At 41.4% G+C, this 12,946-nt stretch overlaps 1 protein-coding gene across 1 annotated transcript; it reads left to right on the top strand.

The window, feature by feature from the left end:
• Window positions 1–263: 263 nt before the first annotated feature.
• LOC309822246 (uncharacterized protein C2orf78-like) lies at window positions 264–5,025 on the top strand (the record flags this gene model as incomplete). The annotated part of the gene is made up of 3 exons (XM_082653990.1): window positions 264–363; window positions 3,232–3,378; window positions 3,671–5,025. 3 exons carry the CDS (start codon window positions 264–266, stop codon window positions 5,023–5,025), a joined length of 1,602 nt encoding a protein of 533 aa, XP_082510116.1.
• Between the last annotated feature and the right edge of the window lie 7,921 nt (window positions 5,026–12,946).

Genomic DNA, 12,946 nt, shown 5'->3' on the forward strand with positions numbered 1-12,946 from the left:
TGTGAGAAATGTTGCAATGATTTCCCTAATGTAAGAGCCTGGGGGAGGTAAATCTGTCTTCTAGGATTTCCTCCCCAGAGCTCAGAAATTCAGGTGTTGTTTTAGCTCTCCTACACTCTCTCCACCCAACCCCGCCTTCCTGTTGGGGATCGGACCTCCCTATTGGCTGTCTCATACCTTGACACTGCCTGCTTTGTGACATCATTCTCCTATATCATATAAGTGACCAGTGAGCAGTAACCAGTGACCTTTGTACTGGACACATGCGCCGTTCAGCTGCAGCCACTCAGACATCCTCTGCTGTTGCCTCCTCATCCCTTGTATCTGCAGTTGATGTTTTCTCTTCTTCTCTGACCATGTCAGGTAAGAAAAGAAACTTTTTAAAGTTTTTCATTAGATTTATTTTGCCCCTACATTTACTAGTAGATTCAAAATAGCATGGAATAATGAGGGAACGTATTGAACTAGAAGTCTGGAGACCTAATTTCAGTTCTGACTTTGGCATTTACTATCTGTGTGACTTTGGACAAATCATTGACTGTCTCACAAAGCCTGATTTTTCCCTTATCTGTTACATTAGGATACTACATTGGTTGATCACTCTGATCCCTGTCTTTTCTAATATTGAGCCTTAAAGGGTACCCATGTAGAAAATGAAATCAGAGACTTCTCAAGAGTGTTTCAACAGAAACAGAAAAGCCAGGTGACATAGAAAACTAGCAATATATAGCAAGATGTTTCATCTCTAATGGTCTCCCTCCACTAATATTTCGACTAGTTGAAAAGAGAAAATAGGGAGAGAGGATGGAGAGTACTGGGCTATATAGGGAGGCACAGAGTCAAACGTAAGGCAGTTTAGGATTGTTTTCATCAGCACAGGCCAACAGGAACCAAGACATAGGAAAAAATATAAGAACGAAGAGGGGAAGAATGGAGGAGCTCTCAAGAAAAACATAGTTTGCAATGGAATGTTGATGGGAACCAAAGATTTTAAATTACAGCACAAACAGCAGAGAGTGAATTCTGCTCAGAGCAGGGCAAAACAAAGTTGATTGTAGCAAGTCCTTATTTTAACAGACTAAGAGGAAAGTAAGGACAGAAGAGGGTATCACCAGGAAAGGCAGCTTACCAGAAAAGTCATACTCAGTGTTTTTTTTTTCTTTTATTGCCTCTCTGAATACAGTTGGCACTTGACAGTCTTGAATGTAAACATTTTAGAAATATGTCCTAGAAATCATGCTTCCTATATACAAGAAACCAAAGTGGTTATCTAGGGATCTGCTTTTCAATGTTTTATTCTTCCTAATTTTTAAACTATGTAGACGTTTTACCAATTAAACACTTTAAATGATATCTTCGAGATTGAATCAGAAGGACTATTTCCTTTGTGTGATATGTAGCTTCTAAGGCAAGGTTGCTTTTCATCTTTACAGTTCTTTCCTTCCTAACACAGAGAGTACATTGATCAACAGCCATCGTTCATTTTTAGATCTTAGTTACCTACGAAGAAAAAGAAAAAGTCAAGCCCCACATCTCTAATTCCACATTGAGGGAATTCGCTGGCCGTCCAGTGGTTAGGACTCGGTGCTTTCACTGCCAGGGCCACGCGGCTCGACAAAAAAAAAAAAAAAAAAATTCCACATTTATCTAGTACAATATTACGGAGTCCTTTCGATGTTCTTACATTTGAAAATCTTTTTTAATTGGATTCTAGTGATGATGGTTTTTTTAGGTTTTGGGATGTCATCTTCTTGGATGACAAGAAGTCTTCTAAGTTCTAGGATAAATACAAAAACCTTCTTGATACTTTTTAAGCTTCCTTTCTGCTTATTATATATTTCTATTCTTTGAAACATATATTTCTACCAGGCTGAATACCTGTTACTTGCTGGGTAAAAATATGAATGAGCACAATAATGAAATTCTTTTACACTTATTATTTTGCTGTCTGCTTTGTACCAGTTTTCATTGAAATACTTGTCTGCATATATTGTGGCTACCTATACATTCACATTGATTGAATTTTGTTGCTCTTTAGGCATTTTTACTGATATATCTTCTCTGTCTGTATGTATCGGCTAGGAATTCATTCAAAATCACCTTCTATCGTGTTTTTGGGTTAACAGTATTCACTAAAATACAGTGGGCAAAATTCACTTTCATAACATTGCATGTATGGTACAGAATGTCATTTGTTAGTAAACTCATTATGCTCTGATACTTGCCACATACCCCAGTTTTCATAACTATGTATTTCTTTTTTATTATGTAATATTTTTTCCTGATTTTTCTTTGTCTTTCTAGAACTTATTGTATCTTCCTCCATATAAATCATATACAATATACCAGTTTATTCATGGATTAATTATTACTGCTATTATTATTGGTGGTGGTGTTATAACCACTTTACAGATGAGTAATCTGAAGTAATCAGATAACATTTTTCTTTCCAAAAGCACTTAAGAAATTCACTTTCGGGTAATCATTTTGAGGTAGGATGAGAAACCAGGCTTGAAGAGGGTAAAAATGACTCTTTAAATTTACCAGTTGGACTGAGCTGTATGTGAACTCTAGGTAATAGCGTGGGAACTGCACAAGCAAAGTGAGACACTGAAGATCACGATGGTAATAGCCGTACTGTTTTCTAACGGACAAAAAAAAACTGCCTATAGTGTAAGTTCTATTTCTCCTGCTTTCTGGCAGTATCGTGCTCAGAGTAGCGTCCTGGCAAGGAAGTCAGGATACTTAGGTTCTGAAACCTGGTAAGGATACTAACATAATGAGAGAACTTGAACAAGTCAACCCGACCTCTCTGAGCCTCAGTTTCCTTCCTCATGAAATGACACTGTGAAAATAGAAGTTCTCTAAGGACCTCCTAGTTCTAAAATGCTTCCAGTCTAGGAAACAGCATAGAAGTCAATACTAGTGCAGGCTGAAGGGAAAGATAGGGCAGGCAGAAGGTTGCTTCCAGCCTAGGGAACAATGTCTGAGCCATACCACTTGGGTCTTCTGCCCATCTGTGCCCAACATGGCAGCACAGGCAGTTAACACAGAAGAGTGTAAAACTGCTCAGTCCTTACAACCATCATAACGGTCTGATTTTTGGTTTCTCAGTAAGTATTGACATTAGAGGTGTCCTGATAGCAAGAACCTTAAGATAATGCTGTTCCTCAAACATAGTGAGAATTTATCAATCTCCCTGATGTTTTCATTACCCTCTTGTTCTTACAGAAAATTTCCAAAATCCATTTCTACTTGGAACTCTAAATTCTCTGCAGCACTCTCTTCCTGTGGTGAGCAATGCAACCTCCCTGACAGGAAGTGCCTGCAACTTCTCCAGAGTCTCTGCTCCTGCCGTCGGTTCGGCATCAGCTACCGGTAGGTACCTCCTTCCAGACACAGACACACGTGTAGTGCCTACCTTCACCAACAGTCTAGCACAACTACGTTATCTGGAGTTACTGACCAGAGCCAGATCTCCACTTCAGCTGCTTCCTATCCAGGTGTTCTTGACTGGAACATCACAGGAAGCACTGAAAAGAATTCTTCTTCACTCGGAGACTTTACTCTGGCCGTCACTGACCAGCACACAGCTGCTTCCTCCATGTTTATGGCAGCCCAGTATGATAAAACTGCAGACCCCAATAACATGGTCCCTCTATATCCAAAGGTCCCAACGTGATCAAAGCCAAAGACAACAGAGCCATTAAGGTGAATCAGGTGCGGGAAAAGCCAAGTGTCATAAAGGCTCCCTCTGATCAACCCAGAAAGAACAAACATAAAGCCTCTGAGCCTATCAGTGCTGCTCCCAAGGCCAAAATCCAGCCAAAGAATCCAGAGTGCCTGTTAGCGGGAGAAGTGGCTCTATGCAATGCTGCAGTCAGTGACAGGGCTCCTGTGAACACGGCCAAGGGTTCTAAAGGCAAACCTCGGAAAGCTGCATCCAGGAAGATCAGCAAAACGAAGAGCCACGGGCAGGAAAAGACCAAAAGGACCAGAGGAAGAAAGAAGGCTGAAGAGAATAAGCAGTCAGGGAGCAAAGTCAAGGCAGGAGAGAAGCCAACAATTCCCCAGACGAAGCGAAAGGAACACCAAACTGAGCCTATCCAAGAGAGTTTTAAAAAGCCTCGAACCGCCCTACGCGTGCGCATGCTGGAGGCTGTGCAGGTTTTTCATGCACTGGGGGAGAAGAATGATAAGAGAACTGGGCTCTCCTCCTGTCGGGTCTTGGGAAATTCAAGCAACTCTAAAGACCCCCAGCCACCCCCAGCTATCCAGCCATGGCGGAATACCCCACGTGAGGGTAAGGGCCCTGAGAAAACTCAAGGCGAAGCCCAGAACCCAGACAGCAGTGCTGAAAAAGAGTGTCCCTCTCCATCCCAGTATGAGCTGCTGCCTCCTGGGAACATCAAGTTGATACCTCTGCCTTTTTCTGCCTGGGACAAGCCTCAAGCTCGACCTGCTCCTTGGAGGCCACAGTCTCCGGCCTCACATCGGCCTGCTGTTGCTGACCGTGCCCACCCTGCTTCTACTGACTCAGCTCAACCTGCTGCAGTCAGTTCTTCCCAGCCAGCTCCTGCCTCTTTGCCAGGTCCTGCCAAACCAGCTCAGCCAACTGTGACCAATGCAACCCAACCGGGTTGGACCGACCATACACAGCCTAGTGTCCCTCAGTCTGCTGCTCCTAGGCCTGCACCCTACAAAACTTCATCATGCACTTCTCTCCAGTGGGAGCCTGTCCCCCTTGCTGTGACTAAGCGCCAGTCCCCAGCCAAGCTCCAAACCCCATTTCTACTCCAAGACTTCAGCAAGAAACCAGTTCCGTGGAGGGAACCCAATGTTCCTGAGCCAGTAATGTCAAAGCCCATCGAACTACAGCAGAGGCCCGAGCGGGAGGCCATGAAGAGGCGGGCCCAACAACAACGTGAGAATGCTGCCAAATACACCTCTTTGGGGAAAGTGCAATTTTTCATTGAGAGGCAAAGAGAAATGGAAATTGCTGACTACTACGGATATGTAAAGTAACAGATGCTAGGATAGTTGCTGCCACCTTGGGGACCACCTCTTCTTCCATATGTAGATAAGACAGGCATAAGTTTATTTATATTGGTATATTTTAAAACAATAAAACTGAATAAAAAAAGAAACAGAATTAATAGATGAGTAATAAACCTTTTGAATTTTGAGATGCTGCTAACTGTGGTGTGTTTCTTTGTTTTGTTTTGTTTTGCTTTTGATGGGGTTGGAATCAAAGTCTGCATGAGAAAGGAAGGACTGAAAGTTGGATGGGAGAATGAAGGAAAGGGGTAAAAACTGAGGAAAGAGGAAGGAACTTGGCCCAGGGCTAGGAAGGACAAAAGAGATTTATGGATTTATGAAAGGAAGCAGGAGTGAGGATGAAATGGCAGAAGTAAAAAGCAGGGTCAGAGGTCAGGGTTGAAAGAACCAAATTTGAGTAGAGTTGAAGATGACAGAAGGTGACTCTAGGTTTACTAGGAGAAATAGAAAAAGTCTCTTGGGGAGGTTGGCCTTAAGTCTCACAACCACCAGATAGGTATTTAAGAAAACAAGAGGTTCAGGACACATCTCTGAAAGGTTTGAGTTGCCATATCCAGGTGTGATTATAGTGGGGGGATAGGGAAATCTACCAGAGAGGTGGCTAGGGCTCAGAGTTATCCTAGGGGCAGCTGACGACAGGGGCAGAGCCAAGGGAACTGCTGCATCAGGAGGCCCACAAATAGGGCCTGGTATGTAAATCACCGTGTACTCAACACCTGAGCACTAGGGCAGCTAAGGCACTATTCAGTTAATCCTGGCAACGACAGGCAAGGCCAGTATTCCTGTGCCACTTCACTTAGAGAGGTGAATATAATCATCAAAATCTAGACGGGACAAATTACCTGGTTTCTTTAAAAATAAAATGCAAGGAGGATAAAAAAAAGTGAGAGAGACATGGAGGGAGAACCTAGAGATTAAATAAGACTTCAGAGACCTAACCGTCAATGGCAAAGTGTGGACCTTATTTGGATCTAACTCAAAATTCTTAAAAACAATTTTTTATGACATTTAAGAGACAACTGCAAATTTGAGCACTCACTGGGTATTTACTATTAAAAAATGATATTAAGGAATAAAAGTCCTATATTTTAAAGATACGTACCAAAAATATATAGCTGGGGCTTCCCTGGTGGCGCAGTGGTTGAGAATCTGCCTGCCAATGCAGGGGACATGGGTTCGAGACCTGGTCTGGGAAGATCCCACATGCCACGGGCAACTAGGCCCGTGAGCCACAACTACTGAGCCTGCGCGTCTGGAGCCTGTGCTCCACAACAAGAGAGGCCGCGATAGTGAGAGGCCCGCGCGCCGCGATGAAGAGTGGCCCCAGCTTGCCGCCACTAGAGAAAGCCCTCATACAGAGACGACGACCCAACACAGCAAAAAATAAATAATAATAATAAATTAATTAATTAAAAAAATATATATAGGTGTAATTACATGTTGTCTCGGAGCTGCTTCAAGATAATATGGAATGGGGTGAAACAGGTGGGGGTATAGATAAAACGAGACAGCCATCAGTTGGTAAATAATAAAGCCGGATGAGTTCATGGGTATACAAGGAACACTCACAGTATTTTTATACTTTTGTACATGTTTAAAATTTGTGATAATCGTTTAAAGACAAGACGACACTGCAGAAAACAGTCTGGCAGTGTCTCAAGGGTTAAACGTAGAGCTACCGTACGATCCAACAACTCTGCTACTACCTACACTGCACATCTAAAAGAACTGAAAGCAGGGATTTGAGCAAATATCTGTACACCAACGATCACAGCAGCATGATTCACAATAGCTACAAGGTGGAAACAACCCAAGTGTCAATCACCCGATGAATAACAAAATATGGTATATACACACAGTGGGATTCATTAAGCCAAAAAAGGAATGGCATTTCCTTACATGCTATAACATGGGTGAACCTTGAAAACACTAGGTTTAGTGAAATAAGCCGGACATAGAAGGATAAATATTGTAGATTCCACTTACACGAGGCACCTAGGATAGGCAAATTCACAGACAGAAAATAGAATCGAGGTTTCTAAGGGCCGGTAGGAGGGATAATGGGGTTGTCACTGTTTGATGGTTACAGGGTTTTTGTTGAGGATGATGAAAAGGTTTTGGTTATAGACAGTGGTGATAGTTACACAACACTGTGACTGTATTTAATGCCACTGAACTGCATATTTATAAATGGTTAAAATAAATATGATTTATGTATATTTTACCACAATGAAAACAAGAGGAACAACTGAGTTGAAATTTCAACTCTTCCTTGTCCGAGAGTCAGTTTCATCGTCCGTAAAATTAGTAACTGTAGTTGTCTATCCTCTGAGCTTAGTGCAGAGTAAGCATTCAGTAGGAGGTATCAGTACTACTTCCACGTCAACAGCAAAGGATTGTTGTGAAGATTCACAAAGTCAATGGATATGAAAGAACTTTCTAAAGGGCAAACCGCTGTACAAATATTAACAAACATTAGGTGTTCCTGTCTCCCAAGGCCATGGAACAGGTCAGAAGAAGGGTAATTCTTTTGCACTGGTATGTCCTACATGGGCCCAGAGAATATATGGGTTTCTCTACTGTATCAGAAGGTATTAGGAAAAGAAAGCATAAAACTTAGAGAACAACTGTCTTTTACCCCGATGCTTAAACACGCTCAGGCAACTGCTTAACATAAGTGCCAAAGACATAACGGACATACCTTTCTTTCCTTTTAGGCTACTACTACTCTTACTAAAAATTTACTGCATTTTCAAAATACAGAACATGGAAGCTTACAGCACTTCTTAAGCATATCTAGAGCCTACTGCCAAATACTATAGTTCAATTCATATCTTTAATCTCATTTTGAAACAGCAATTACAAATGTGTATTTAAGGAAACCACTAGCTTCCCTTTTGGAACCCATGAAAGAAGGCCAGGATTCACCTTAGCATAAGATGATAACTACTGAACTACTATGAATTATCAGAGTATCAGAAAGAAGGTCATTTTCAATTACGGGTTCCATTTACCTCTGGCTTATAATAGCGGCGAGTATATGTTAAGTCAATAATCAGCCCAAGTTCTTCGTTGTGTTCTTGGTGTTTGTTAAAAAAGATCCAAGGGGGAGAAACATTCTTCTGGAGCAAGATTCTTTTCAAATCTCTGTCAGAAAGAATAAAATAAGAAAGAACATGCGTTTAAAATCCTTTATTATATCATCCATTTATTCAAACCCTGTGATGCTAACATATGAGCTTCAAAGTAAAGTCTCTTCCTCTGGAGTTTACAAGCGGTATTACGATCCTTTCTTCCAGAGAGATTAGACGGCAGAAAATAAGCTCACTTCTATATAGTTCTTTCTATCTTTGTTTATTTCATGTTGGTCTCCTAACCTGACTGTAAACTCCCAGAAGGCAGGGACCACATCCACTTTGCCTACCGCTGTACTGCCAGCTCCAAGCAGAGTGCCTGTAAATAGACACATAAATAAATACGTCTTGAATATCTACCTATATGAAGGATGGCTTTCACTGCTAAATATTCTTTTATGTATTTGGCTTATTATGTACTCTGTTCGATTGAGCTCTTTAGTTATTCAGGTGCCAGCAACACACTTTTCGTTTTAAATTAGCAGACTAGTTTTAGAGCAGTCTGAGATTCACAGCAAAACGGAGCAAAAAGTACACAGTTCCCACTCATACCCTCTCTCCTTCACCCCACACAGCCTTCCCCATTATCAACATGTCATACCAGTCTGCTTCCTTTGTGAGAATTCATGAACCAACACGGACACATCATTATCAATCAAAGTCCATAGTTTATTGCATTCATGGTACAAGTAACTGACTATTTCTTTATTTCTAGTATAGTCATCCCCAGACATTTACATACAGAGATACATATTATTTTCTTATAAATTACTTTATTCTTTATTTAGAGTTGGGGCATTCCATTGGTTTCTTTTTATTAATTAAGTAGAAAAGTAGGTTGTATTTATCTATGAATTCCATTTCGGGATAGCAAAAGAGGTAGTAAAAACTATTTGCTATAAAAAGGGAAAATGGAGTACGACGGGGTTGAGAGCCATGGCTCTCTATATGGTGTTTTCAGATTTCTGGAAGAATACGGTATTAAGTTTCACTCACCTTTTTTAAAGGAACTTTGACAGCAATGAAACGGGTCCCAGGCATCCGCTGTTCAACTGGGAGATAGTCTTTCCACCTGTTAATATATTTTTTGTTAGGCAAATTTTATGGTAGGCTGTCTCCCTGCATAGGATGAATGCGCCTTGAAAATGGAAATCATATCCCTCTATGGTAGGTCCCTCTTCTTTCTGCTTTGCATTTTGCTGCTCCACTTATTCAACCCCACCTAGTAATAACCTATACTTCCCTTGTTCCTGTTCTCCCATCTTGAAAACAGATAAAAGGCAACAAAATAATGCAACGGTCTCAACAAATATCAGGGATATCTAAAACCAGAGATGGCCAGAACTTCTGTATCCATGATAGAACCTAGCCCACTGTTGACTACTAAGGTATCATATCATTAATACATGCGTGTTGACTGAAATAGTTTAAACTCAATTCTTCCGCTTCATAATTTACTTTCAGTCCTTATACAAAACCTGATAATAAAATTCCTTAATGCTAGGAATCACAGTGAAAAATAATATCTGAACTGACTTCTGTAAGATGAGTTAGAACTAAGGTTAATTCAGTGTACCTGAAGCATAGAAAGTGAGGGCAATAGTGGCACAAGATGGGGCTAGAGAAGCAGAGAGGGTTCTAGACCACGCAGAGTGTTAAAGGCCAACAGTTTGTTTTCTACTCTCAAAACAATGTTTTTGAGCGATGTCTATGAGCAATGTTCCAAGTTGCTTTTAAATGCTTCTTGTGTGCAGAATGGATTGGAAGGAAAGAAGATATATGGACACTAGTTAGGACCTAATTGCAACAGACAGGCAAGTTCAGTATTAGGATGCTGAGGAAGAATTGACTCATTCGGGAGAAATTCAGGAGATAAACTGAAGTGGGTTTAATGGGGTATGAGATGGAGGAAAGGAAGGTCTTAGGGAAATAAAGGGTTTACTGCACACATGAGCAAAGTCTCAAAATGAATCATTTGAACGTACTGAGGTAGATCTCTCAAATGACACCGGTTAGGAAGCAACAGTACACCCTTTACCATTCCAAGAAACAACACAAATCAACTGTCTCCATGGAAAATTCGGTACTACCGGTGCGTTTTTTCACTCAAACTTAGTTCCAGTAACTAGTATGCACATTTTCTGTGCCTAAACAACACAGCTTGAGGAACTGAAGGTGACTCCATGTTGGCAATGAAGGAGTGTCCCCAACACTGACGGTCCCATCTTAAAAAGCAGTCCCTCTGCATTTTACCCGAGGAGCAATGGCCACAGCCTCCCTTTTAAAACGATGGGGGGAAATCAGAACATCACACACTGTCCCTTTCAGCTACTGTGAACTGAGGCGCGAGACGACCAATACCCGCTAGCACAGCACGGATGGGGCAGCGCGCGTGGGCAACAGTCACAGGAGACAGTACAAGAGACGAAGCCCAGCCCCAAGGTCTCTGAGCTCCACCGGCAACGCCCAGGGGCCAAGTCGTATTTCCTTTCCAGGGTGTGCTTTCCGCCATCCGTCCTGTCCGACGAACTTCCCCGGAAAAGCCGCGAGGCTGACCCCAGCGCCCGCGGTCTTGATGCTACTGGCTCACGTGACCCCCATGATGCCTCCCACCCAACGCCAAGAGTGCCAAAGTCGCCAGCCCGGCGCCCCCGGTGCCAGCACAAGGCCCCGAAACTCAAGCACCTAGGCACAAGCCCACGCAACTCGCAGACCTCCTTCTACTGCGCATTCGCCACCGGCCTTCCAGATGACGTCCTCAAGCTGGCTGCCTGAGACACTTATTAGTAAAGAGGATTCTGACGCCTGCTATTCCCTCCTTAGCCGGAAGATGGTAGCAGAGGTCCATTAGTTTGTGTGTGTACCCTTCAGAATTCCAATCACATGGGACATGGAAAGTTGTCCCACTCTCCCAGTATCTTGTGTGGTTCTTTCAGATATTTCCCAAGTGCTGACATTCACACTTGTTGTATGTTGTATGTAAGTATTTCTACGTAATGGAGATCACGTATTTAATACAAGAGCAGCATACCAGACAGTCTACAATCTGTCTTGGATAGTCATTTTCCCAGTCAGTTTTCGCGTACATCTATTCCATTTTCTTTAATAGCTGCGTCACATTACATAATTTACATGGCCAGTCCAATATTGACGGTCTTGTAGTTTTTTTCAGATTGGTGGTTTTTGTTTGTTTTTTGTTTTTGTCCTCTCTTACAGATAGGCTGCAATGTTAACCTCTTTATACATGTGTATAGCTATATATAAATTTCTAGACATAGAATTTCTGGAATGAAAGAGATGCAAACACAAAATATTGAAAGGTTTTCAATCAATCTAATCTGCCTAATCCACCTTCAAATATACTCTATCAACTTACACTCCACTCACAGTGAAACATTTATTGGGTTTCTATTATGTGCCTGGTATCATGCTGGAGGTTGACAGTATGGATTTACATTTTAGACAATACCAAAACATGCCTCAGAGAGATAAGAGTGGAGCCCAAGTATAACATTTCCTCACAGTATCAGGCATAGGGATCTGTACCTGTTAGAAAAACTATGAATCCTTCCACAATTGGAATAGCAAAGAACAGCATGTCCTACAGTAGGTCTGAAGGTATAATAGCATACTAAATTCCATTGTTATTTATAATACAAATTGAAGGAGAAAAACCATATGATCATCTCAGTAGATGCAGAGAAAGCTTTTGTCAAAATTCAACACACTTTTATGATAAAACCCTGCAGAAAGTAGGCATAGAGCAAACTTTCTCAACATAATAAAGGCCATATATGACAATCCCACAGTCAACATCATCCTCAGTGGTGAAACACTGAAAGCATTTCCACTAAGATCAGGAAGAAGACAAGCTTGCCCACTCTCACCACTCTTATTCAACATAGGTTTGGAATTTTTAGCCACAGCAATCAGAGAAGAGAAGGAAATAAAAGGAATCCAAATCGGAAAAGAAGAAGTAAAGCTGTAACTGTTTGCAGATGACATGATACTATACATAGAGAATCCTAAAGATGCTACCAGAAAAGTACTAGAGCTAATCAGTGAATTTGGTAAAGTTGCAGGATACAAAATTAATGCACAGAAATCTCTGGCATTCCTACACACTAATGATAAAAAATCTGAAAGTGAAATCAAGAAAACAGTCCCATTTACCATTGCAAGAAAAAGAATAAAATATCTAGGAATAAACCTACCTAAAGAGACAAAAGACGTGTATGCAGAAAATTATAAGACACTGATGAAAGAAATTAAAGATGATACAAATAGATGGAGAGATATACCTTGTTCTTGGATTGGAAGAGTCAACATTGTGAAAATGACTCTACTACCCAAAACAATCTACAGATTCAACGCAATCCCTTTCAAACTACCACTGGCATTTTTCACAAAACTAGAACAAGAATTTCACAATTTGTATGGAAACACAAAAGACCCCGAATAGCCAAAGCAATCTGGAGAAGGAAAAACGGAGCTGGAGGAATCAGGCTCCCTGACCTCGGACTATACTACAAAGCTACAGTAAGTTACTGGCACAAAAACAGAGACATAGATCAATGGAACAGGATAGAATGCCCAGATATAAGCCCATGCACATATGGTCACCTTATCTTTGATAAATGAGGCAGGAAAGTACAGTGGAGAAAGGACAGCCTCTTCAATAAGTGGTGCTGGGAAAACTGGACAGGTACCTGTAAAAATATGAGATTAGATCACTCCCTAACACCATACACAAA

Source organism: Grampus griseus (assembly GCF_964374135.1).
Source record: "Grampus griseus genome assembly, chromosome: 4".
Classification (NCBI taxonomy): Eukaryota; Metazoa; Chordata; class Mammalia; order Artiodactyla; family Delphinidae; genus Grampus; species Grampus griseus.